The 25990-nt window shown below is 44.6% G+C and overlaps 2 protein-coding genes across 6 annotated transcripts in view; one reads left to right on the top strand and one right to left on the bottom strand.

Annotated features, from left to right (window-relative positions):
* The window catches only part of LOC139385095 (ankyrin repeat domain-containing protein 11-like), a 134965-nt gene extending 121047 nt beyond the window's left edge, over nucleotides 1-13918 (bottom strand). For 2 of the 5 annotated variants that reach the window (XM_071130149.1, XM_071130145.1), the window contains exon 1: nucleotides 13455-13918. The gene's annotated coding sequence lies outside the window, so the exon portion shown is untranslated. The remainder of the gene's footprint in view (nucleotides 1-13454) is intronic. The other 3 variants (XM_071130146.1, XM_071130147.1, XM_071130148.1) reach the window with 3 other exon arrangements.
* A 2225-nt stretch (nucleotides 13919-16143) lies between these two features.
* Nucleotides 16144-25598, top strand: LOC139385098 (mitochondrial inner membrane m-AAA protease component paraplegin-like). Its single transcript, XM_071130154.1, has 17 exons — nucleotides 16144-16862; nucleotides 17007-17109; nucleotides 17200-17292; nucleotides 17370-17611; nucleotides 18032-18171; nucleotides 18346-18448; nucleotides 18537-18662; nucleotides 18762-18924; nucleotides 19044-19217; nucleotides 22640-22764; nucleotides 22859-22961; nucleotides 23514-23624; nucleotides 23742-23857; nucleotides 24010-24166; nucleotides 24247-24410; nucleotides 24549-24626; nucleotides 24785-25598. Exons 1-17 carry the CDS (start codon nucleotides 16647-16649, stop codon nucleotides 25007-25009), a joined length of 2439 nt encoding a protein of 812 aa, XP_070986255.1. The 5' UTR covers nucleotides 16144-16646; the 3' UTR covers nucleotides 25010-25598.
* The last annotated feature ends 392 nt before the right edge of the window (nucleotides 25599-25990 follow it).

Genomic DNA, 25990 nt, shown 5'->3' with positions numbered 1-25990 from the left:
GAGTGAATCTGAAGATGGGAGGGAGGTGCAGGCAGCAGCACATGGCACATCATCCCCATACAGCCACACTAAATAAATCCTGCATGACGACTGCCCATAGTCATCCACCCACTCACCAGCTCTCTCTCAGCCAGGCAGCCAGACACAACCAATTCATCTAATCTGCTGCTACACCAGCCTACTTACAGGACATGGGCATAAGTCATTGGTTTCTGCACCACAGGTATTATGGTTGTTTAAGCACAGTCAACACTTCTCCCTCATCAAGGCAGTATGGGTCGTGTGCTAATGTGCTCTGAAGGGGATTTCCATTCCCATAGCTTTGAGAGGCACGCCGTCTCTGGCCGAGGTCTCACTGTAATGGGAGCTGACCACCATGGCTATTGGCTAGCTGTGGGTGTCAGGTGTTTGTGTGGGGGGCGGAGGAGGCATTTCAGAGGATCTCAGTCCTCTGTTAGGCCTCTGTGTCACTTCCAATCCTCTCCCATCAGCCAGGAGCCAAACTACCAGCCATCAACCCCCCCACCGTCCCCTCTAACAGACACGGTCCCTGTGATTTCTCCTCATCGGAAACCTGTCTGCCCAGGAGAAGTGGATATGCATGAATAAAGGCTGGGCAGAAATTACTGCCAAATCCAGAGGGGATGGGGAACATTTGTGTGGCAGTATGCATGTACATGCTTGTGTGTGTGCAAGTCTGTGTGTGTGGTCACTACTGAAGGGTCTATTCAGTTCTGCTTCCCAAGTACCACCTGGAAGATGAAGCATTGAAAACATCAGATTGCAGCTACAGCCAACCACACAGCTGGGCTGTGTTCCTGTATGCAACCAGCCTTAACAGGCTTCTAACAGGCAGAGGCCACGCTTAAGGCCGTGGTGGTCAGTCTCACTTCCCCACTTGAGCACTGGTGGTGCTGGGCATGGGGCCTGGGGCCTGGTTGTGGGACAGATGCATCAACTTCCTGTTCTCACAGGCAGGGCTGTCATGCAGCACTGTCCAAACACCACAGCTAGGCTTGATAGGCTGTCAGTAGAGAACGCAATAACCCTTCTTAACAACCCTCTCCAATATCATCCTGTGCTCATACCGCCTCACTCTCTTAAGTGCACACACACATTCAGATTAATACACGTTCACGCTTGAATCGTATGTCAACATACTGTTCCTTTTTTATTAGAGGGAAATCAATTGTGGCATCCCGAAAAGACAGGAGAACAACATGTCAACTGCCGAAAAGAAGAAGAAAAAAAAACACTTTAGAATATTTTTATTTTGGCTATGTTGCAGTGGTCTTTTTAAGTGGTAAAAATCAGTATTACACAGCAGTGTCAAATGAAAAGTGAAGAGCTCACAGCAGGTAGCAGGTTGAGGCCTGAAGAGTAATAGACCATTTCTTCACAATCTAAGTCCATATGTCATCAGCAGCACCATGGCCCCTTCTTCTAAACCTTCCACTGCCAGGAAACACACACACACACACACGGCTGCAGCATCCCAACGAGCACAGATGAATCTGAGGTTGCTAAAGAAATGCTTCAAAGCGCACCCTACAGAGGCTTTGATCACCCAGATGAAGAGACTGATGTCTCTCCACCTCACATTCGAGGTGACGCATACCTGGCATTCTCTCACTGAAGGAGAAGTGAACTTTCACAGCCTTTCACTCATTATAGAGCATTTACATGGTGCAGAGGCACTGTAGGAAACCTATGACTTGGCAAACCAAGCCTTGCAGAAACAGTAGGGAGGGAAAATACTAGTACCGCATAGCCCCTCCCCCAAACACAGACACGCTAGTGTGTGTGTGTGTGTGTGTCACAGTGATTTACTCAATGAAGGAAACGAGGCAAACAGTTAGCTCCAACGCCCTTCACTTCCGGTGAACAGCGCTTCCTGAAGAACTTGAGCTATGCATAGGTAGAGTGCCCTTCCAACTGTGTGAGGGATTATAGCAGCACCTTAAGCAGAGACACTAACTAGATAGACCATCCTGAGCAGAAAATGTGTTTGTAGTGATGTGACTCCAAGTATCGATTTGTGAAGTTGAAAAAGCAGGGTGGTTTTTGCGCTAGGTAGCTTTAGTCGGCTGTACCTGCATTAAAAGTGCAGTATTTCACCCTATAGCTTATTCTCAATCTCTAAAAAAAAAATTGCCAACATGTCTTCACCACTTATTTCCATGACTGATCAAAACTCATTTTCTCATTCTCTCTCATGTCTATGCAGCAGACATACACTACCGGTCAAACGTTTTAGAACACCTACTCATTCAAGGGTTTGTCTTTATTTTAAAATGTTTTACATTATTATTTTACAATGAAGACATCAAAACTATGAAATAAATAAACTGTGAAACAAATCAAAATATATTTTATATTAGAGATTCTTCATATAGCCACCCTTTGCCTTGATGACAGCTTTGCACACTCTTGGCATTCTCTCAAGCAGCTTCACGAGGTAGTCACCTGAAATGCATTTCAATTAACAGGTGCACCTTCTTAAAAGTTAATTTATGGAATTTCTTTCCTTCTTAATGCATTTGAGACAATCAGTTGTGTTGTGACAAGGTAGGGGGATAAACAGAAGATAGCCCTATTTGGTAGTTCATTAGAGTTACCAGCCTCAGAAATTGCAGCCCAAATAAATGCTTCAGAGTTCAAGTAACAGACAACAACATCAACTGTTCAGGGGAGACTGCGTGAAAATCAGGCCTTTGTGGTCGAATTGCTACAAAGAAACCACTACTAAAGGACACCAATAAGAAGAGACTTTCTTGGGACAAGAAACATGAAAAATGGACATTAGACCAGTGTGTCCTTTGGTCTGGAGTCCAAATGGGCGATTTTTGGTTCCAACTGCCGTGTCTTTGTGAGACGCGGTGTTGGCGAACGGACGATCTCCGCATGTGTATTTCCCACCGCAAATCATGGAGGAGGAGGTGTTATTGTGTGGGGGTGCTTTGCTGGTGACCCTGTTTGTAATTTATTTAGAATTCAAGGCACACTTAACCCGCATGGCTACCACAGCATTCTGCTGCAATAAGCCACCCCATCTGGTTTTGGCTTTGTGGGACTATCATTTGTTTTCAACAGGACAATGACCCAACACACCTCCAGGCTGTGTAAGGGCTATTTGACCAAGGAGAGTGATGGAGTGCTGCATCAGATGACCTGGCCTCCACAACCATCCAACCAATTTGAGATGGTTTGGGCTGAATCGGACAACAGAGTGAGGGAAAAGCAGTATTCAAGTGCTCAGCATATGTGGGAACTCCTTCAAGACTGTTAGAAAAGCATTCCAGGTTAAGCTGGTTGAGAGAATGCCAAGAGTGTGCAAATCTGTCATCAAGGCAAAGTGTGGCTATATGAAGAATCTCTAATATAAAATACATGTTGATTCGTTTAACACTTTTTGGGTTACTACATGATTCCATAGTTTTGATGTCTTCACTATTAGTCCACAGTAAAAAGAAAAACCCTTGACTGAGGTGTTCAAATCGCAATAAAAATCCCGGAATCAAAATACATATAGAATCATGAGAATTGCAATATCTTATTGTGAGGTCCCTGGCAATTCCCGGCCCTCGTTGTTTGTATGTGTGGTTCGAGAGGGTGTATGTTTAGCTAGCATGACTGTGCATGACATGGCCACACCTGGCTGTCCTGGGCCTAGCCAAGAATGCAGATAAGCATGACTGACTGACAGTAGAGAGAGGGGGAGCAGCAGGCCTCGACCCTGTGAAGTTTCTCAGTGGGTGGCTGGTCTGCGCTCTTACTGCACTGCACTTTCAAGTGCTCCAAAAAATAACCCTGTTACGCACAATTGAATAATTAATTATGTGAAACATTCATAATAGAATAGCCTTAAATAGACAGCAATAGCCTTAAAAAAAGATTTCAATGTGGGCCCTGCAACTGGAATGGTTCTCTAAAAGTGTACCGAAAGTGCCACCTGAAATTTCCGGTTTTCAATTTCACACCATCGGAGTATCCAAGATTTTCAAAATCTCCTGTGGTACGTTCAAAACAAGACATAATTCCAAGAAATTAGCATGGAATTTCAAAGCTAAGGCAGAGAGTACAGGCATGTTAGGCATTCTAAATGGAAAATAACACCTGTGCCATAATTGTACGTGAAAAATAGCATTGGAAACAATCCCTTGCATACATAATTAGCAAGTAATAAACTGTTCTGTCCTACATACTCCAGCAAGATAAGGCTGGTGTGTTTCTATAAAAAAGCAACACCACCGAGTGAAGTCTGACACATGTAGGACAAATAATGAAAGTAGGCCTACATTTGGCAGTAGGAGCATTAGTGTCCAAACACATGCATGACTAACATTCTTAAGTTTAAATTTGGAACCACCAAGATGCCTCCACGAGCTGACCGGCTGACCAAACGGACCAATCGGAGGAGAAGGGTCTTGGTCAGGGAGGTGGCAAAGAACCCAATGGTCACTCTATGGCGATGGGAGAAGCTCGCTGAAGGACAACCATCTCTGCAGCACTCCACCAATCAGACCTTTATGGTAGAGTGGCCAAACGGACGCCACTCCTCAGTAAATAGGCACGACAGCCCGCTAGGAGTTTGCCAAGAGGGACCTAAATGATTCTCAGACCATGAGAAACAAGGTTCTCTGGTCTGATGAAACCAAGATTGACCTCTTTAACCTAAATGCCAAGCGTCAAATCTGGAGGAAACCAGGCACGCTCATCATCTGGCCAATATCATCCCTGTTCCCACATGCTTCAAGAGGGCCACCATTGTTCCTGTTCCCAAGAAAGCTAAGGTAACTGAGCAAAAGGACTACCGGCCCATGGCACTCACTTCCGTCATCATGAAGTGCTTTGAGAGACTAGTCAAGAACCATATCACCTCCACCCTACCTGACACCCTAGACCCACTCCAATTTGCTTACCACACAAATAGGTCCAAAGACGATGCAATCTCAACCACACTGCACACTGCCCTAGCCCATCTGGACAAGAGTAATACCTATGTGAGAATGCTGTTCATCGACTACAACTCGTCATCAAGCTTGAGACCCTGGGTCACGACCCCACCCTGTGCAGCTGGGTACTGGACTTCCCGACGAGCCGGTCCCCGGTTGGTGAGAGTAGGTAAAAACATCTCCACCCCGCTGATCCTCAACACTGGGGCCCCACAAGGGTGCGTTCTGAGCCCTCTCCTGTTCACCCACGACTGAGTGGCCATGCACGCCTCCAACTCAATCATCAAGTCTGCGGACGACACTACAGTGGTAGGCTTAATTACCAACAACGACGAGTCGGCCTACAGGGAGGAGGTGAGGGCCCTCGGAGTGTGGTGTCAGGAAAATAACCTCACACTCAACGTCAACAAAACTAAGGAGATGACTGTGGACTTCAGGAAACAGCAGAGGGAGCACCAACCTATCCACATTGATGGGACAGTAGTGGAGAGGGTAGTACGTTTTAAGTTCCTCGGCGTACACATCACAGACAAACTGAATTGGTCCACCCACACAGACAGCATCGTGAAGAAGGCGCAGTAGCGCCTCTTCAACCTAAGGAGGCTGAAGAAATTCGGCTTATCACCAAAAGCACTCACAACTTTCTACAGATGCACAATCGAGAGCATCCTATCGGGCTGTATCACAGCCTGGTACAGCAACTGCTCCGCCCACAAACGTAAGGCTCTCCAGAGGGTAGTGAGGTCTGCACAACGCATCACCAGGGGCAAACTACCTGCCCTCCAGGACACCTACACCACCCGATGTCACAGGAAGGCCATAAAGATCATCAAGGACAACAACCACCCGAGCCACTGCCTGTTCACCCCGCTATCATCCAGAAGGCAAGGTCAGTACAGGTGCATCAAAGCTGGGACCGAGAGACTGAAAAACAGCTTCTATCTCAAGGCCATCAGACTGTTAAACAGCCACCACTAACATTGAGTGGCTGCTGCTAACACACTGACTCAACTCCAGCCACTTTAATAATGGGAATTGATGGAAATTGATGTAAAATATATCACTAGCCACTTTAAACAATGCTACTTAATATAATGTTTACATACCCTACATTACTCATCTCATATGTATATACTGTACTCGATACCATCTACTGCATCTTGCCTATGCCGTTCTGTACCATCACTCATTCATATATCTTTATGTACATATTCTTTATCCCTTTACATTGTGTGTATAAGGTAGTAGTTTTGGAATTGTTAGGTTAGATTACTCGTTGGTTATTACTGCATTGTCGGAACTAGAAGCACAGGCATTTTGCTACACTCGCATTAACATCTGCTAACCATGTGTATGTGACAAATAAATTAGATTCGATTTTTTTGATTACAGTGAAGCATGGTGGTGGCAGCTTCATGCTGAGGGGACGTTTTTCAGTGGCAGGGACTGGGAGACGAGTCAGGATTGAGGCAAAGATGAACGGAGCAAAGTACAGCGATCCTTGACGAAAACCTCCTCCAGAGCGCTCAGGACATCAGACTGGGGCGAATGTTCAACTTCCAGGACCACGACCCTAAGCACGCACAAGACAATGCAGGAGTGGCTTCGGGGCACGTCACTGAATGTCCGTGCCAAAGCCTGGACATCTCTGGAGTGACCTTTTAATAGCTTTGCAGCGACGCTCCCCATCTGACATGACAGAGCTTGAGAGGATCTGCAGAGAAGAAATGGGAGAAACTCACCAAATACAGGTGTGCCAAGCTTGTAGTGTCACACCTAAAAAGACTCGAGGCTGTAATCACTGCCAAGGGTGCTTCAACAAAGTACTGAGTAAAGGGTCAGAAAGCTGTCGTCAAGGCAAGTGTGATATGCTTTTCATTTGAATATATATGCAGAAATGTCTACAAACCTGTTTTTGCTTTGTCATGGGGTATTGTTGGTATAGTTTGATGAGGAAACGTTTTTTTAAATACATTTTAAAATAAGGCTGTAATGTAAGAAAACGTGGAAAAGGTCAAGGGGTCTGAATACTTTCCGAAGGCACTGTATGAGAAACTTTAGGAAAAACAGGTGTATCAACCAGCACCCCAGTCAGCAGGTGTTGACTATCTATAGACTCAAACACCACTAACAGGTTTGAAGGGCAGTTGGCTTGGCTGCAAGAGGAAACAGTATTTGGGTGCAAAACAAACTGAAGCATGCTTTAACCTTAGTAGGAAATATGCAAGGCCATCTCAACAGTCAGGTGAAGGTGCTCACAGGGCAAGTAGGACAAACATAAACCTGTCCAAACAAACAGCTCCGCACATGTAGAAAAACACCAACCAAACACAAGTCACCCCCCCCCCCCCCACCAGACAGAGCCTCTAAAATCACTGTTACACTTCACAAAAGGAACTCAAAGCAATCCTGAAAAGCTAGCTATATCAACCTAGTCATATGACACACTGGCCTTGTTTGTCTGAAACACAGTTGTCTATCAAACCCTAAACGAGTAACAGAAAGTTCCTGTGTGCAGGCTTAGGTTTAACATCAAGATCAGTGTGACACCCATTAGAACTGGCAACGGGAAGGACTGAATGCAATGCATAATAACAACCAGAATATAGGCTAGTGGAAATAAGCCAGAAGATATGGTGGAAACAATGTGATGAAAGAATCATAACAAATGTGTGGTTAAAATACATTGGCAATGTGCAAAGCTACTAATTGTTATAAAGAGATTGACCAACAAACAAACTCCACAAATCAAAGCTTGGTTGTATATTTTTTTGTTTGTTATGGCTGAGTGGTGAAAATGTCCTTGGTGGTCAAAGGAGGGTGCTTACGGCCTTTGTGTGATGTATATGGCACCACGGCTGGTGAAAACAAAGTGTCATAGACCTCTTTGGTCTTTGGTTAGGTATGCTTTTCTGTCACGCACTGCCCCACGTCACCCTCCCCCTTCCTGTCGCTGCATTTCAATGTAAATGGACCGATTGAATGGCTGCAGCTGCCCCATCAAAAGGACAGCAGAGCTGAAGGCCCCAGTGATTGAGATTCAGCCAGGCCACACTCCCCCACTCACCCCATCACCACAAGGACAGGGGAGATACGAGCCCACAACCCACAGGAAACTCAACTGGCTACTGCTCTAATTCTCTGGCACAACTCTAGCCAGTAGCTTAAACCCATTTCTAAAATGGCAGTCCTCCTCCCAAGCATGTTTTTTTGTGATCGAGAGGCATTTCAAACGCTGGATAAAACCCTGCTCACTTAGAACTTGAGCAGCTGAGAGGGAGAGGGAAAAAAAGAGAGTATGAAACATTTAGGAGTGAGGAGGAGTGATTGAGGCAAGGCAAGCGTTTCCATGTGAGCCGAGCTTGGTCTCTCTCCACCCAGACAGGACAGAGCAGCAGAGGACACGTCAGTGCTCTCCTCTTTCAGGGGCTCACAGGCAGTGTCTGAAGAACTGGCCGGCCAGGCCAACTACCAAAGGACATTCTCAGTGCCACGTATGGATAAAACATCACGCAGTGCTCAGCACATCCGATCAAAACACCAACTGTTGTCTTCAGCTTTACCCCCCCCCCCCCCCCCCTGTGATCTTTCCCAGCTCACATCTGCCCACGTTAGCAAAGCTGAAGCCTCCCCCACACTCGACACAGTAACAGCTCTCTCACACGCAAACAACTTATTGAACATAAAGTTCTGGACCTTTTGGGAGGAAATACACAAAAGTACAACAGTATCCATCTGTAAACAAGAAAGCAAAAGCCCATCATTGAAGTGTTTGCTTCATGACAATGTTTGGGAAACAATAACACTGCGTGCCTCTCAATTGGAGGTTGACCGATTATGATTTGTCAACGCCGATGCCGATTATTGGAGGACCAAAAAAGCCGATACCGATTAAATCGGCCGATTTAAAAAAAAACATTTGTAACAATTACAACAATACTGAATGAACACTTATTTTAACTCAATATAATACATCAATAAAATCAATTTAGCCTCAAATAAATAATGAAACATGTTCAATTTGGTTTAAATAATGCAAAAACAAAAGTGTTGGAGAAGAAAGTAAAATGTGCCAATGTGCAACATGTGCCATGTAAAAATGTGTGCCATGTAAAAATATGTGCCATGTAAAAAAAAAGCTAACGTTTGAGTTCCTTGCTCAGAACATGAGAACATATGAAAGTTGGTGGTTCCTTTTAACATAAGACTTCAATATTCCAAGGTAAGAGGTTTTAGGTTGTAGTTAATATAGTATTTATAGGACTATTTCTCTCTATACCATTTGTATTTCATATACCTTTGACTATTGGATGTTTTTATAGGCACTTTAGTATTGCCAGTGTAACAGTATAGCTTCCGTCCCTCTCCTCACTCCTACCTGGGCTCGAACCAGGAACACATCGACAACAGCCACACCCGAAGCAGTGTTACCCATCAATCCACAAAAGCATTGCAGCGCAAGGGGAATAACTACTCCAAATCTAAAAGCGAGTGATGTTTGAAACGGTATTAGCGCACACCCAGCTAACTAGCTAGCCATTTCACATTGGTTACACCAGCCATTAGGCTGATAGGCTTGAAGTCATAAACAGCGCTGTGCTTGCGAAGAGCTGCTGGCAAAACGCACGAAAGTGCTGTTTGAATGAATGATTACAGGCCTGTTGCTGCTCAGTCAGACTGCTCTATCAAATCAGACTTAATTATAACATAATAACAGACAGAAATACGAGCCTTTGGTCATTAATATGGTCAAATCCGGAAACTATAATTTCGAAAACAAAACGTTTATTCTTTCAGTGAAATACGGAACCGTTCTGTATTTTATCTAACGGGTTTCATCCCTAAGTCTAAATATTCCTGTTACATTGCACAACCTTCAATGTTATGTCATAATTACGTAAAATTCTGGCAAATTAGTTCGCAATGAGCCAGGCAGCCCAAACTGTTGCATATACCCTAACTCTGCGTGCAAGAGAAATTACACAATTTCACCTGGTTAATATTGCCTGCTAAACTTGATTAGTAGTTATAACTTGTGATTATGCTTGATTGTTTTTATAAGATAAGTTTAATGCTAGCTAGCAATTTACCTTGGCTTCTACTGCATTCGTGTAACAGGCAGGCTCCTCGTGGAGTGCAATGGTTAGAGCGTTGGACTAGTTAACTGTACGATTGCAAGATTGGATCCCCTGAGCTGACAAGGTGAAAATATGTTGTTCTGCCCCTGAACAAGGCAGTTAACCCACCGTTCCTAGACCGTCATTGAAAATAAGAATGTGTTCTTAACCGACTTGCCGAGTTAAATAAATAAAGGTATAAAAATATATATATTTTTAAATTAAAATCGGAAATCTGCTCCCAAAAATATCGATTTCCGATTGTTGTGAAAACGGCCCTAATTAAATCGGCCATTCCGATGAATCGGTCGACCTCTACTCTCAATAACAACATGTTCCACTTCAAGTGTGCCCTTATCAAAAGATCAAAAACAAAACTGTTCAGTTGTTCTAAAAATGTAGCAAACAAGAGGATGCGAGACCTGTTCCCTTTGATCTATAAGAGTCAGGGAAGAAATATTATCAAAAGTGCTGCAGTGGAAGATGTGAGTAAAACCTGTGACCAGGAGAGGATGCATCAGACACAGGACTATCCAAACTCCAAATGAGGCTTCCCTGTCCGTGGAGCAGAGCAGGGAGAATGGGACACAGCCATGTTGTTATCTTTTGCGCACGTGTGTGCGCGTGTGTGTGGAGGGGAAGCAATTTCAAAAGGGGGTTAAATGGCATTTGACAGTCCAGAGAGATTGCGCTAGTTGGGCGAAGCATGGAAAAGATTTACACTGCAAAGAAAAAAAGTGAACACAAGAGAAGCAGGAGTAGACATCCTTGTTTACTGAAAGACCAACACTCAGCACAGGGGGAGGGTTTGGTAGGAAGGAACCAGACCGTGTGAGGACTTTAAGCTGTATTCTCCCTGTGCCTACACACAATGGATTTTTCTTTCCCCAGTTCAACTAGAAAAAGTAGGTTACCTCAACAACACGCACCATACTGCTGCTTATGTCAGGCACTGTGATTACGGTGGACCCAGAATGTTGCATCAACAAAATGCAAAAGCGAATGCTAGCCACATTCTATGGAGACAGAAGCTTCTGGAACATTGCTAGCCAATGTGGAACACTGGCTATACCCTAATGCTGTCCACAGTACTGGTGGGGCCAACTAAACGACTGGGATTCTCATCAGCTCATAACACAAAACGTTCCTTCCCACATTCAAACATGTGGCCTGGAACCAGAGTAAACAAAAATAAAAAAAACATTATGATTCAAGATCCAACACCTTGTCAGAGCTATGACTCAATCCAATGGAAACGGTTGCCTGGGTATAAACATTGTTAATCTTTAGGTGAGCAGTGTAAGCCTTGCGTGACATAACAAGTGTGGGGGCAATGCAGCTACTGCACACTGACCTCAGGGCAAAAGCGTAGAGAGAGGATGTGGTGGGACGAACGACAGACAGTCACAGTACTGATGTTATGCTGTGTCTTTCCTGCACTGCAGGTTTAGATAGTCGCACAGAGCAGCGTAAACACAGTAGAGGGCTGCAAGATGGAGGATGTACAGACTTGCGGAAGCCCTGCCACTCTCCTCTACACAAGACATAACATGTCAAACTGAGCAAGGCCGACCAATCCAGACTGCCAGAGAGGTATTGTGAAGGGACACTCAACGTTCCCCACTGGGATTTATATTTCTGCCCTGTTATTAGCCTGCCTGACAGTGCTGAAGGTGTCACATCACACACTGTGTAGGCAGGAGAGGGCACAGTGGGACCATGTCAAATAGTGGCACTGCCATGACCACAAATAGGCTAAAACTCGGGCCAGGACACTTGGGCCAGGACACAACAGGAACCACAGTCTCTGGACCTGAGTAAAAGAGGCTCACTTAGGCAGCTGAAGACAAGGCACACCGGATGGCACAGATTGGCTGCCTTGAACAGGAAATCCCAGCTCCCAACACAGCTCCTGACCTCACTGACCCAGGCAGGACACAATTTCCTGTCTCAGGCTTACACACTACAACAGGACACTGGTGAAAATCTCCATCTAGGCTATAAAGTTCTCCAAAACCTCACCCTAAAGTTGAAACAAACATTGGGAGTGCACCAAGCGTATGCATCGAGTAATGTGTGTTGTACCAGGGTACTAGGGCTACTTATTGATTTAATACATCCAACAGAGCCAAGTTGTATTTACATCAAAAATGAAGAGAGAAGAAGTTGCAAAATAACTACAGAAACTAAGAGACATGAAATTGGTGATTCCAGCATCTTGACTAAGGTGGTGGGGGATTACATGCATTGCTGCGTCTGCAATGAATTTCAACGTGAACGCCCAACAAGCTGAAGAGCTCAGAGTATCTCTGTAAGAAAATACAGCCAGCAGCTCCACTGCAGTGTTTTCAACAGAACTGATACTGCACCAAAACGTTATCAACCACAGTCTACTCCAAGTACAGTAGTCATCTGTTGGGAATCTTGCCCTTCTTTTCATGCTCTCCCACAACCAGAAGTCAAAGCCTTACTGTTGTGACTTCTTGTTGACTTAATTTGCATACCATTCCACAGCCACTCAAATGGTAGAGCCTGTCAAGCAATGGTATTGGGTTTACTATAGGAATTAATTCGAAAACACTGCACACCTGCATTACTTTGATGACAAGCATAATGATATCTTCTTAGGAAAGAGTAAATGACACATTTCCCAGTAACTGTGTTAATACATTACAGTAATACATTCTAATCAAATTATAAATCCTGGAACCATGGACCATGAGTCGACTAGGAAAACAACAAATCGAGGAGAAGTCCAGCAACTTTGGAGAACACTAACGTTAATGTATTATTAATATTAAGTCCTAGCTGATCTCACCACTGCATTACACATCAACATAACTAATTATTTCATCCCATCTCGGTGTATTTTTCCAAAAAGAAATCAGCAGATGAGTTGTTTGAAATAACGTCACTGGCAGTGATACAACGTCCCTTGAACACATGGTGTTATTCCTTTTTATAAACAACAAAATATATAAATCGCCTGAAGAGAAGTGTAGGCTATTACATGGATGGCCCTGAAGATTTTCAAATACATTTGAGAGTATATCCCAACTACCTATGCAACGAAATATCTAGCTATAACATCAAGAGGATCTGTAGGTCAACAAACTACTCGCAGGCTAGTATGCCACGGGTTTCGCCTAGATTAAGCCCTTACTTGTCATCTTGCTAGTTAAACGCGTACTGTTACGCAGTTAGAATGCTGGACTGGGGGAGGGGTGGGGGGTCAGCTAGCTTCATAACACATTTCTTCGACTCGAGCATGAAGCCATGTTATCTAGTTAGCTAGACAGCTACGGCTAACGGTTTACTAGCTAGTATATCTAGTTCACTAACAAACACAGCTAGCTAGCCAACTAATGTTATTGCGTCTTACCTTCAACGGAATCTGAGTTACGTCGAGAAGCTTATCCCCGATATTCCTGTCCGATGCTTGTTTTTCCCATTTGAGGCCCTCTGGTTCAGCAATCTGCCGTCCGTAGACATCCAAGAAATACTGCAAACATCTCAGTTGAAAATCAGACTACTTGAAGCTAACGTTAGCAAGCTAGGCTAGTTAGCAAGCTAATATTTCTAGGCTAGTGCTAACTAGCTTGCTAATTCCTGAACACCAACAATCGACACATACAGCTTAAAATCTTCTCGAAAACGTCCTTGTACAATTTTTATTTTGTGATCATGGTCTGAAATGAAGATTTGTATGCCCAAGAATCAAAACTGGAGCCTTGAGAGGTCAACTTAAAGTAGCTAAAAACGATATTTTGTTTCGGCTTAATCTTCTTTAAACTACCCCTTGCAAACTGTTTCCAGACGGGCTTTGGCTTCGATATGGGGCTGAAGGAAAGAGAAAGATGCCAAATGAAACACTGATTGTGATTGGCTCTTGAATGTGGGCGGGTACTATTTGTGCACCGATGAAACTGGCGCCATTATGGATCAAATCAATGTACCAAATATACATTGACACAATAATCTGAAGGCGCGAACATGGTTGACCGAGTACTTCAGTTTCCATGTTTGGGGACCCATCTCCATTATACAGTTGGGAGAAAAGCAAAGGAAATGGAGTACGAAGGCTGGGTGCACTTGATTGATCTCGCCCAGCGTGATGGAGTAAGACATCTCTTGATCGTACTCATGATGTCAGTTAAGCCATCAGTTGAACCATAGCACCTTTACAGATAACTAGCAGCCTAGTATGACCCACATGTCAATAAAGGTAAAATACATTTAAAAAAATGACCAGATCACAGGTAGGACAGGTCTGAATATCCTATTTCACTTCCAAAACACTTTTTCTCAGTGCAATCAGCAATACATGATTTCAATGTCTCAATGTCATAACATTGTTGTTGTTGATGATCTCTGCACATTTTGAAAGTCAGACAGGTTTGGGTTGTTTGGTAATACATATCGATTGCACCGATTGAATAGCGGCCTCTGCTGGGCGGCAACATGACATGCACGGAGATGTAAGAAGAGCTATCATTGGTTAAAATAAAAAATAAATATCTTAACTCTGTTTTCTCATTGGCTTATTTTAATGTTCGTCACGGTGATGGGGTGAGCCTTTATTTTGACTCTTTCAGAGAATAATTTGTTTTTAGGTCCTCTACAATATTAAATGGACATACACGTTGTACTGCATGCTTTTAGGAGTTATTTTGTTTTGTTTTTGTGACATGCTTTGTAAACAACAGGTGTGGACTAAAAGTGAAAGGCTTACTTACGTGTATGTAAAAGTGAAAGGAAGGGCCCTTCCCAACAATGCAAAGAGAAAGAAAATAGAAAAAGAATAGTAAATAGTAATGTAAAACACATATCTATCTCAAATAACTCGTACCCCTGCACATCTATTATTATTAATTGTATTATTATGTACGTTTAAGTAGAAATAAAGTGACAGATAATAAACAATAGCAGCAGTGTATGTGATGAGTCAAAAAACTTTTGTGCAAAAAGGGTAAATGTAGATCGTCTGGGTAGTTAATTGGTTAACTATTAAACTAATTGGTACCGCTATTTGGTTACCAATTTAACTAATTGTTACCGCTTGCCGTGTGGTAGCAGAGAGAACAGTCTATGACTTGGGTGGCTGGAGTCATTGAACATTTTTAGGGCCTTCCTCTGACACTGTATAGTATAGAGGTCCTGGGTGACAGGGAGCTCGACTCCAGTGATGTACTGGGCCTCACGCACTACCCTCTGTAACACCTTGAGGCCGGATGCCAAGCAGTTGCCATACCATGCAGTGATGCAGCCAGTCAAGATGCTCTCAATGGTGCAGCTGTTGAACTTTTTGAGGATCTGAGGGCCCATGCAGAGTCTTTTCAGGTTTTGTTGTATGACCTCTTCATGACTGTGTTGGTGTGTTCAGACCATGAAAGATCCTTAGTGCTGTAGACACAGAGGAAGCTCTCAAACCGCTCCACTTCAGCCTTGTATTAGGCTACCACCGAGTATATAATTTTTGGTATTACCTTAGTCTACCAGGCTATCAGATTTTATCTGGTATTTCTTAGGCAGGGCAGCTTTTACAATCACAATGTCATGCACAAACCTTTATGAACAACAAAACTTTCCAAGCTGTTTCACCATGATTTTACTGCTAAAAGTACAATATAAACACAATGAATCCTCTGGTGGCTACTTTTGTAACTACAGCAGAGAAGTCCTTAGACTTTATTTAACACACGAGAGGCAGATAAGTAAAATACAATGATTTATCAGCGCACAATCTCAATAATAAGTTTATTTTTGTATTTCCGGACAGTTGGCATCTATTCTATGTGCCATTTTTATTTCAATGAACGTGTTTGCCGGAATGGAAAATCCTGCGCAGGTAGAATGCTCATGAAGCAACGTCGTGACGTAATCAGACAAGGGTTCACTAATAACTTTTCTATATATATATATTTAATGACAATAAATTATATATTTTCCGCAAATTGAAAGTTATGCCTATCTCGGCGTGAATATATAATAAAACCAGATATGTAAATGCTTTTTGGTCTGACGAACTGTTGCGCTTGGGGTTAAAGTGCGGGGTTCAGCAAATACTTTTTAATTGCGTCAGGATATGTATGTGCTTATTTATTCTCGTGGTCAGCTGAACAAGGAATTTGACCCATTTAATTCACGGACCTTGCTGTAAAGATACAAATTCGTTACCAAAACAGAATGATGGGTAAATCTACATTTCAGAGCATATCAAAGGATTTGTGAACGAAATCTTGTCGTATAAGATACAGAGACAGTTGTACATATACTGAGGACGGATCAGTGTGAGGAGTGATATGTCTTTAATGTAGCAAACCATCTTTATTATACTTGCCATGTTGAATAACAACAGTTAGCTAACTATTTAATTACATGTTTTTTGATAATAAAATGCCGCGCTGACCACTACTGCAATCTCAAGATCGAAAGCCCATTGTCATTACTGACGTTTGCTAGCCAGGTCGTGAATGCACTGTTAATGGCGACCATGTCAGTTTTATTAGCTAGCCAGCTGTACTGTGGTTGTATATAACCTGTGCGAACGTTAGGTAGCCTAGCTTTCAATGTAATGGCAGCTCTGCGACGTGCCAGTTCTTGTAGAAATTACAAGACCATAATATGGACCGTGTCGCGACGCACCAATTGTCAATTTGTCAACAACCGTCAAAACAACGATGGCGCCAATCTGCAGCAATCGACATGTATGAACTGTAAAAGATTATCAGGCTCAATTCGTCCATTTGTGACTCAACCACATAATGGCCTCAACCCTGGACTCATTCAGGTTAGTTGCCTGTCTTTGTTTCCACCATGACAATAGCTGACTGTCATTCATATCACAATGGTCATGCCACTCATGTAGCTACTGTAACTGTGAGCAACAGGAAAAGGTCCTAGTTTAATATTATGTTACCACTTCTTTCTCCAGCAACTGCTACACAGACCCATGAGTCCCAGATTGACAGCAATGCGTAAACTTCTGATCAAGAACAACTTGTTCAAAAACCCTGTTGGCCTGTGGAATGTTTTAGGTAAGCAGCCACCCCACCCCACCCACTAATTTCGAAGATGGTCTAATAATTCCCAGTCTGATGGCACTGGCTCGTAATCTATCATTCCAGATTCAACAAATAATTTCAGTACATCTCAGTCTAACCAACAAGATAAAAAGAAGAGTGATGGACCTAAGGGGAAAAATCCAGAGGAAGATGAAGGTCAGTAAGAAACCTCAAGGTCAGTAAGAAACACAGCAGATGTTAGCTGCCCATCTTAATTCCCCATTGTCTTTCAGAGGAGAAGAAGCGGCGGGAGCAAGAGGATCAGATGTATAAGGAACGTTTGCGCACTCTCTTCATCATCGCCCTCATCATGAGCCTCCTCAACTCCATCAATACCAGCGGGGGAAACATCTCCTGGAATGACTTTGTCAATGAGATGCTGGCCAAGGGTGAGGTGTCTCGTGTGCAGGTGGTCCCTGAGAGCGACATCGTGGAAATCTACCTCCACCCAGGAGCAGTCATCTTCGGAAGGCCTGTACGTTCCATTTCCTCATTCTAGAATCTGGACACTGATGTACAGTATACTACAAAGCAGAATCAAGGGGTTAGCCAGTTAACTTGCCTACGTATTCAGATTATTTTTTTTTTTTGAAAGATGAGCTTGAAGTGGGCATGGTCTAATTGATTAAACAAATGAAAACGCATATCTAAATTTAGCTTTTTAATGAACCAGAAAATCAATAGTTATTTCTGGTTGCTTATCAATGTTAGCTGGCAAACTCATTGATCCTACTTTGTAGTATAGTATACCCCTCAGTTTTTAGTGTGTTGATACATTCCATCGCCACTTTAATGTTGTGATGACCATGTCACCTATTTATAAGCACAGGTATCTAGATGATGTTCAGTGAAATATGCCCCCCTTCACACGCTTCCTCCCTCCGTCTGTGTGTAGAGGCTGGCTCTGATGTACCGTATGCAGGTGGCCAACATTGACAAATTTGAGGAGAAGCTCAGAGCTGCAGAAGAGGAGCTGAACATTGACGCCAAGGACAGGATACCAGTCTCCTACAAGCGCACTGGCTTCTTTGGAAAGTGAGTTCCCTGACTCTCAACCAACACTTGCATCTGTGATGTGATCATGCAAAACTGAATATCACATGCATGCCATGGTTAGGTAACATGTAATATATTTATACCTCAATCACATGTAATGTGTGTTTCCATGGCATTGGTACAATACTGCTTTTGTCTCTGTTTCTGTCACAGTGCACTTTATGCCCTTGGAATGGCTGCCATTGGGGTGGCAATCCTGTGGTATATTTTCCGCCTGGCTGGCATGGGTGGAAAAGAGGGCGGCTTCAGTGCATTTGTAAGTAGGAGCTGTTGAACTGTTCCTTTGCTAGTGGTCTTAGCCATTTTGTTGCGTTTCTCATGCTCATATGTGATGTGCTCGGCAGAACCAGCTGAAAATGGCCAAGTTCACTATCGTGGATGGCAAGTCTGGGAAGGGTGTGAGTTTCAAAGATGTGGCCGGCATGCACGAGGCAAAGATGGAGGTGAAGGAGTTTGTTGACTATTTGAAGGTAAGAGGGCAAATTGTAAAGAGGTGATATTGTGTGATGATTATTAGCAATGTCAACAGGTACATCAGTGTGTTACTGACCCCTGATCTCTCTTGGCAGTGCCCAGACAGGTACCTCAACCTGGGGGCCAAAGTCCCTAAAGGCTCCCTGCTGCTGGGGCCCCCAGGCTGTGGAAAGACTCTGCTGGCCAAGGCTGTGGCCACAGAGGCACAGGTGCCCTTCCTGGCGATGGCAGGCTCTGAGTTTGTGGAAGTGATTGGGGGTAAGATTTGTACTACTTCCAATCAGAAGTCAAGTCAGTAATCAGTTAAGTAGTCCAAAGAAGACTGGAAGGTGGACAACAAGTCAAAGCAATAAAGTATATTTTGTCTGTAAGTGCAGGTCTTGGTGCTGCCAGGGTGAGGAGTCTGTTCAAAGAGGCGCGTGCCCGAGCCCCCTGCATCGTCTACATAGATGAGATTGATGCTGTGGGAAAGAAGCGCTCCAATAACATGTCTGGCTTCTCGAACACAGAGGAAGAGCAGACCCTCAATCAGCTGCTGGTGGAGATGGACGGTGAGGGGGGGGGGGGTTGTTTTGAGTTAACCGAGATTAGGGTTACACATACTTTCCCGCTACTTCGTCACAGTTATCAATCTCTGTATCATAACTGACATGTGAAGGTTTAAGTGTTTTTTTTTGGGGGGGGAGTGTAATATACATACATATCTCATGTATTTTTTGGCTATTCATCAACATTGCTTGCACTTATATACTGAGAGGGAAACGAGGCGGTCTACTGGTCAGACTCCGGAGACGGGCACAGCGCGCACCACTCCCTAGCATTCTTCTTGCCAATGTCCAGTCTCTTGACAACAAGGTTGATGAAATCCGAGCAAGGGTAGCATTCCAGAGGGACATCAGAGACTGTAACGTTCTTTGCTTCACGGAAACGTGGCTTACTGGAGAGACGCAATCCGAAGCGGTGCAGCCAACAGGTTTCTCCACGCATCGCGCAGACAGGAAAAAACATCTTTCTGGTAAAAAGAGGGGCGGGGGCGTATGCCTTATGACTAACGTGACATGGTGCGATGAAAGAAACATACAGGAACTCAAATCCTTCTGTTCACCTGATTTAGAATTCCTCACAATCAAATGTAGACCGCATTATCTACCAAGAGAATTCTCTTCGATCATAATCACAGCCGTATATATCCCCCCCCAAGCAGACACATCGATGGCTCTGAACGAACTTTATTTAACTCTCTGCAAACTGGAAACAATTTATCCGGAGGCTGCATTCATTGTAGCTGGGGATTTTAACAAGGCTAATCTGAAAACAAGACTCCCCAAATTTTATCAGCATATCGATTGCGCAACCAGGGGAGGAAAGACCTTGGACCATTGTTACTCTAACTTCCGCGACGCATATAAGGCCCTGCCCCGCCCCCCTTTCGGAAAAGCTGACCACGACTCCATTTTGTTGATCCCTGCCTACAGACAGAAACTAAAACAAGAGGCTCCCACGCTGAGGTCTGTCCAACGCTGGTCCGACCAAGCTGACTCCACACTCCAAGACTGCTTCCATCACGTGGACTGGGAGATGTTTCGTATTGCGTCAGATAACAACATTGACGAATACGCTGATTCGGTGTGCGAGTTCATTAGAACGTGCGTTGAAGATGTCGTTCCCATAGCAACGATTAAAACATTCCCTAACCAGAAACCGTGGATTGATGGCAGCATTCGTGTGAAACTGAAAGCGCGAACCACTGCTTTTAATCAGGGCAAGGTGTCTGGTAACATGACCGAATACAAACAGTGCAGCTATTCCCTCCGCAAGGCTATCAAACAAGCTAAGCGCCAGTACAGAGACAAAGTAGAATCTCAATTCAACGGCTCAGACACAAGAGGCATGTGGCAGGGTCTACAGTCAATCACGGACTACAGGAAGAAACCCAGCCCAGTCACGGACCAGGATGTCTTGCTCCCAGGCAGACTAAATAACTTTTTTGCCCGCTTTGAGGACAATACAGTGCCACTGACACGGCCTGCAACGAAAACATGCGGTCTCTCCTTCACTGCAGCCGAGGTGAGTAAGACATTTAAACGTGTTAACCCTCGCAAGGCTGCAGGCCCAGATGGCATCCCCAGCCGCGCCCTCAGAGCATGCGCAGACCAGCTGGCCGGTGTGTTTACGGACATATTCAATCAATCCCTATACCAGTCTGCTGTTCCCACATGCTTCAAGAGGGCCACCATTGTTCCTGTTCCCAAGAAAGCTAAGGTAACTGAGCTAAATGACTACCGCCCCGTAGCACTCACATCCGTCATCATGAAGTGCTTTGAGAGACTAGTCAAGGACCATATCACCTCCACCCTACCTGACACCCTAGACCCACTCCAATTTGCGTACCGCCCAAATAGGTCCACAGACGATGCAATCTCAACCACACTGCACACTGCCCTAACCCATCTGGACAAGAGGAATACCTATGTGAGAATGCTGTTCATCGACTACAGCTCGGCATTCAACACCACAGTACCCTCCAAGCTCGTCATCAAGCTCGAGACCCTGGGTCTCGACCCCGCCCTGTGCAACTGGGTACTGGACTTCCTGACGGGCCGCCCCCAGGTGGTGAGGGTAGGCAACAACATCTCCTCCCCGCTGATCCTCAACACTGGGGCCCCACAAGGTTGCGTTCTGAGCCCTCTCCTGTACTCCCTGTTCACCCACGACTGCGTGGCCACGCACGCCTCCAACTCAATCATCAAGTTTGCGGACGACACAACAGTGGTAGGCTTGATTACCAACAACGATGAGACGGCCTACAGGGAGGAGGTGAGGGCCCTCGGAGTGTGGTGTCAGGAAAACAACCTCACACTCAACGTCAACAAAACTAAGGAGATGATTGTGGACTTCAGGAAACAGCAGAGGGAACACCCCCCTATCCACATCGATGGAACAGTAGTGGAGAGGGTAGCAAGTTTTAAGTTCCTCGGCATACACATCACAGACAAACTGAATTGGTCCACTCACACAGACAGCATCGTGAAGAAGGCGCAGCAGCGCCTCTTCAACCTCAGGAGGCTGAAGAAATTCGGCTTGTCACCAAAAGCACTCACAAACTTCTACAGATGCACAATCGAGAGCATCCTGGCGGGCTGTATCACCGCCTGGTATGGCAACTGCACCGCCCTCAACCGTAAGGCTCTCCAGAGGGTAGTGAGGTCTGCACAACGCATCACCGGGGGCAAACTACCTGCCCTCCAGGACACCTACACCACCCGATGTCACAGGAAGGCCATAAAGATCATCAAGGACATCAACCACCCGAGCCACTGCCTGTTCACCCCGCTATCATCCAGAAGGCGAGGTCAGTACAGGTGCATCAAAGCTGGGACCGAGAGACTGAAAAACAGCTTCTATCTCAAGGCCATCAGACTGTTAAACAGCCACCACTAACACTGAGTGGCTGCTGCCAACACACTGACACTGACTCAACTCCAGCCACTTTAATAATGGGAATTGATGGGAAATGATGTAAATATATCACTAGCCACTTTAAACAATGCTACCTTATATAAATGTTACTTACCCTACATTATTCATCTCATACGCATACGTATATACTGTACTCTATATCATCGACGGTATCCTTATGTAATACATGTATCACTAGCCACTTTATACTACACTATGCCACTTTGTTTACATACTCATCTCATTTGTACATACTGTACCCGATACCATCTACTGTATCTTGCCTATGCTGCTCTGTACCATCACTCATTCATATATCCTTATGTACATATTCTTTATCCCCTTACACTGTGTACAAGACAGTAGTTTGGAATTGTTAGTTAGATTACTTGTTATTACTGCATTGTCGGAACTAGAAGCACAAGCATTTCGCTACACTCGCATTAACATCTGCTAACCATGTGTATGTGACAAATAAAATTTGATTTGATTTGATTTTATCATTCTCCAATAGGAATGGGCACTACTGACCATGTGATAGTCCTGGCCTCCACAAACCGGGCGGACATTTTGGACAATGCTCTCATGAGACCAGGGAGACTGGACAGGCACATATTTATTGACCTCCCCACTCTGCAGGTACAGTGCCCTGTCCTCTGAAAGTATATATGTCCAGAAGATCTCCAACGTATTAAGTGTGCATGAGCTGTTTCCTTCTCCTTGTGCATTTCAGGAGAGGAAGGAGATCTACGAGCAGCACCTGAAGATACTCAAGCTCACCCACCCAGCCAGCAGCTATTCCCTGCGTCTGGCAGAGCTCACCCCAGGGTTCAGTGGTATGTACACACATGGCTCCCACACACTCTCCCACGTGAAACTGTGTCGTTGTTTTTTGCTGCACTGCTTTGCTTTGTCTTGGCCAGGTTGCAGTTGCAAATGAGAACTTGTTCTCAACTGGCCTACCTGGTGAAATAATACACACACAAATAGACTATTATAAACTGGGTGGTTCTAGCCCTGAATGCTGATTTGCTGACAGCCATGGTATATCAGACCGTATACCACAGGTATGACAACACATGTTTTTTTTACTGCTCTAATTATGTTGGTAACCAGTTTATAATAGCAGTAAGGCACCTCTGGGGTTTGTGATATATTGCCAATATACCACGGCTAAGGGCTGTGTCCAGGCACTCCGCGATGCATTGTGCTCAACAGCCCTTAGCCGTGGTATATTGGCCATATACCACACCTCCGCGGGCCTTTTTGCTTAAATAGCACCCCGCTAAAACGACTATATTCACCTTCTTGTACACTGTCGTTGAACATAGGCTCACAGTTTTCAGAATACACGGATTTACTAACGGGATTGTGTATTACTCTCTCAGGGGCAGACATTGCTAATATCTGTAACGAAGCAGCCCTGCACGCTGCCAGGGAAGGCTACAAGTCCATCGACACCTTCAACTTTGAGTACGCTGTGGAGAGAGTCCTAGCCGGTACGAGGTCATGACCATGTCTATGAATGTCTGCCACCATGGAACTCGCCCGCCAACGTTGTTGTGGTAGAGATTGATTTCGGGTCCCTTATTGACTTTCTCCATTTGTGTGTCCAGGAAGTGTGAAGAAAAGTAAGATCCTGTCCAAAGAGGAGCAGAGGATTGTAGCGTTCCATGAGTCTGGCCATGCCCTGGTTGGATGGCTGTTAGAGCACACAGAGGCACTCATGAAGGTGACACACCACTTCCATAGCTGTCTATCCACTAATGTCAGTGTTTTTGCTCAATGCGATATAGTTGAGTACTATGGAGAAATGAACAGGACCAAAAACATAGCCATATATTGGATAAAGGTGATATATTCACTGGTTGTCTTGTTTGCCAGGTGTCCATTGCCCCCAGGACCAACGCTGCCCTCGGCTTTGCCCAGATCCTGCCCAGAGACCAGTACCTGTTCTCCAAAGAACAGCTGTTTGAGAGGATGTGTATGGCTCTAGGAGGAAGAGCCTCGGAGGCCATCACCTTCAACAAGGTCACCACAGGTAGGGCAGGGCGTCTGACCATTCATCACAACATACACCTATAGCATTCAGTGTGTGAGACGTGTTGGTCTGTGCGCTAGGTGCCCAGGATGACCTGCGGAAGGTGACTCGTGTGGCCTACTCCATGGTGAAGCAGTATGGCATGTCCTCCAGTGTGGGTCAGGTGTCCTTCCCCGAGACGGTGGAGCAGGGGGCTGTCGGACGCAGGCCCTTCAGTCAGGGCCTCCAGCAGCAGATGGACCACGTAAGTCTGCACCTGCCCAAATACATTTTAGAGACGAAACGGTACTAGTAGTAGATTTCCCTGTTGTAAGTTTACCTGTAGTTCTGTTCATTGGAGAGAACCTTGTGAAGTATGCCTTTTTTATTTTGGTTCTTGCAGGAAGCGAAGCTGTTGATAGCACGCGCCTACAGACAGACCGAGAAGCTGCTTCTGGATAACAGAGACAAGCTGATAATGGTGAGATCCTCATTCCACATTTTTAGTCATATTTTTTTGTGTGATGTGGTGTCTACATAGCTACCATCTTTAAACACTCATCATGCATTGTGTTCCATTGTCAAACATAGCCAATTGTGAATGCAAAGTTAACTGTCTTTCTCTGTGTGTATTTTCAGTTGGCCAATGCTCTCCTGGAGCGGGAAGTGGTGAACTATGAGGACATCGAGGCTCTGCTGGGACCCCCTCCCCACGGGCCCAAGAAGATGATCGCCCCTCAGAGCTGGATCGAAGCGGAGAAGGACAAGCAGGACACAGGGGAGGATGATGAGCCACGCCCACCTCCTCGTAGGAAGGACGATGATGAGGATAATGATGAACATCTGAACCTGAGGCCTGTATGACCCGGTCAGTCTCAACACTCCTCTGCAGGAATCTGTACACACACTCCTCCATCCAGCAATATAATGTAGGAGGACCAGAGCGTCTCTCTGTGGGGCTGCAAGTTTCCAGTATACAAATCACCATAAACAATTTAAGTGCCACCTCGCCTGCTTTTCCTGGTGGATATCAGTTCAGTTTGTTGACCAATGTCCATTCACTACAGAGTGAGGTGTAACTAGACGAGGTGTATCTGTTTAGTATTAGGACTGTTCTTGATGAGGAACAGTGAACTTGTAGACCTTTTAGGACCAAGGGTCTTCTTTCAGTTCCTTAGAGGGAACATTTGATGGGCCTTTTTTTTTTTTTTTAAGAGTATTTCAACCATAGTCAAAGTGGCACTTACAAGGATGCTTCTGTTTGATTTAACTTGGTCTGGGTCAGCCTTAGCATGGCATAAATGGTGTACCAATAAAGGTTGTTCATTTCTGCAGTGGATATGCAGTTCATTGTATTATGGGCAGAATCCTACCTTGAGTTGTAAAATTGTGATTTGCTCCAAAATCCCTGTGATGCTCAGGGGTGTTTAAATAAAGCTTTGTTTGAACTGTCCTTGAGTTGCCAGCACCGTCTTGGGTTCTGTTTACCAAACTTCAATATGAAATTGTCCTTTTATTGTTTTGAGTATTGTAAAGGAATAGTAAGTAATATGAGAACTGCTTTGAAAATGTTTTATGTAAAGATGTCAGTAAAATCTAAATTGTCAATCAAGAAAACAAAAATGTCACACCCAAACCATTGCTTCTCACAGGAGTTTGAGTATTACATATGTTGGAAGTAAAACTGTCCACCAAGCCATATCTCCTCAAATGTAATGGCATTGCTTATTAGCTTCAAATGTTATAATTGTTGGTGTCAGACTGAAATGGCAGGAGAGTTAATTAACAAACTATCAAATGTGTGTGTATAGACCTCCCAAGTGAATTTCGATGTACGAGTTGAGG

Source organism: Oncorhynchus clarkii, chromosome 26, assembly GCF_045791955.1.
Source record: "Oncorhynchus clarkii lewisi isolate Uvic-CL-2024 chromosome 26, UVic_Ocla_1.0, whole genome shotgun sequence".
Taxonomy (NCBI): domain Eukaryota; kingdom Metazoa; phylum Chordata; class Actinopteri; order Salmoniformes; family Salmonidae; genus Oncorhynchus; species Oncorhynchus clarkii.
This window is presented reverse-complemented; position numbering and strand designations above follow the sequence as displayed.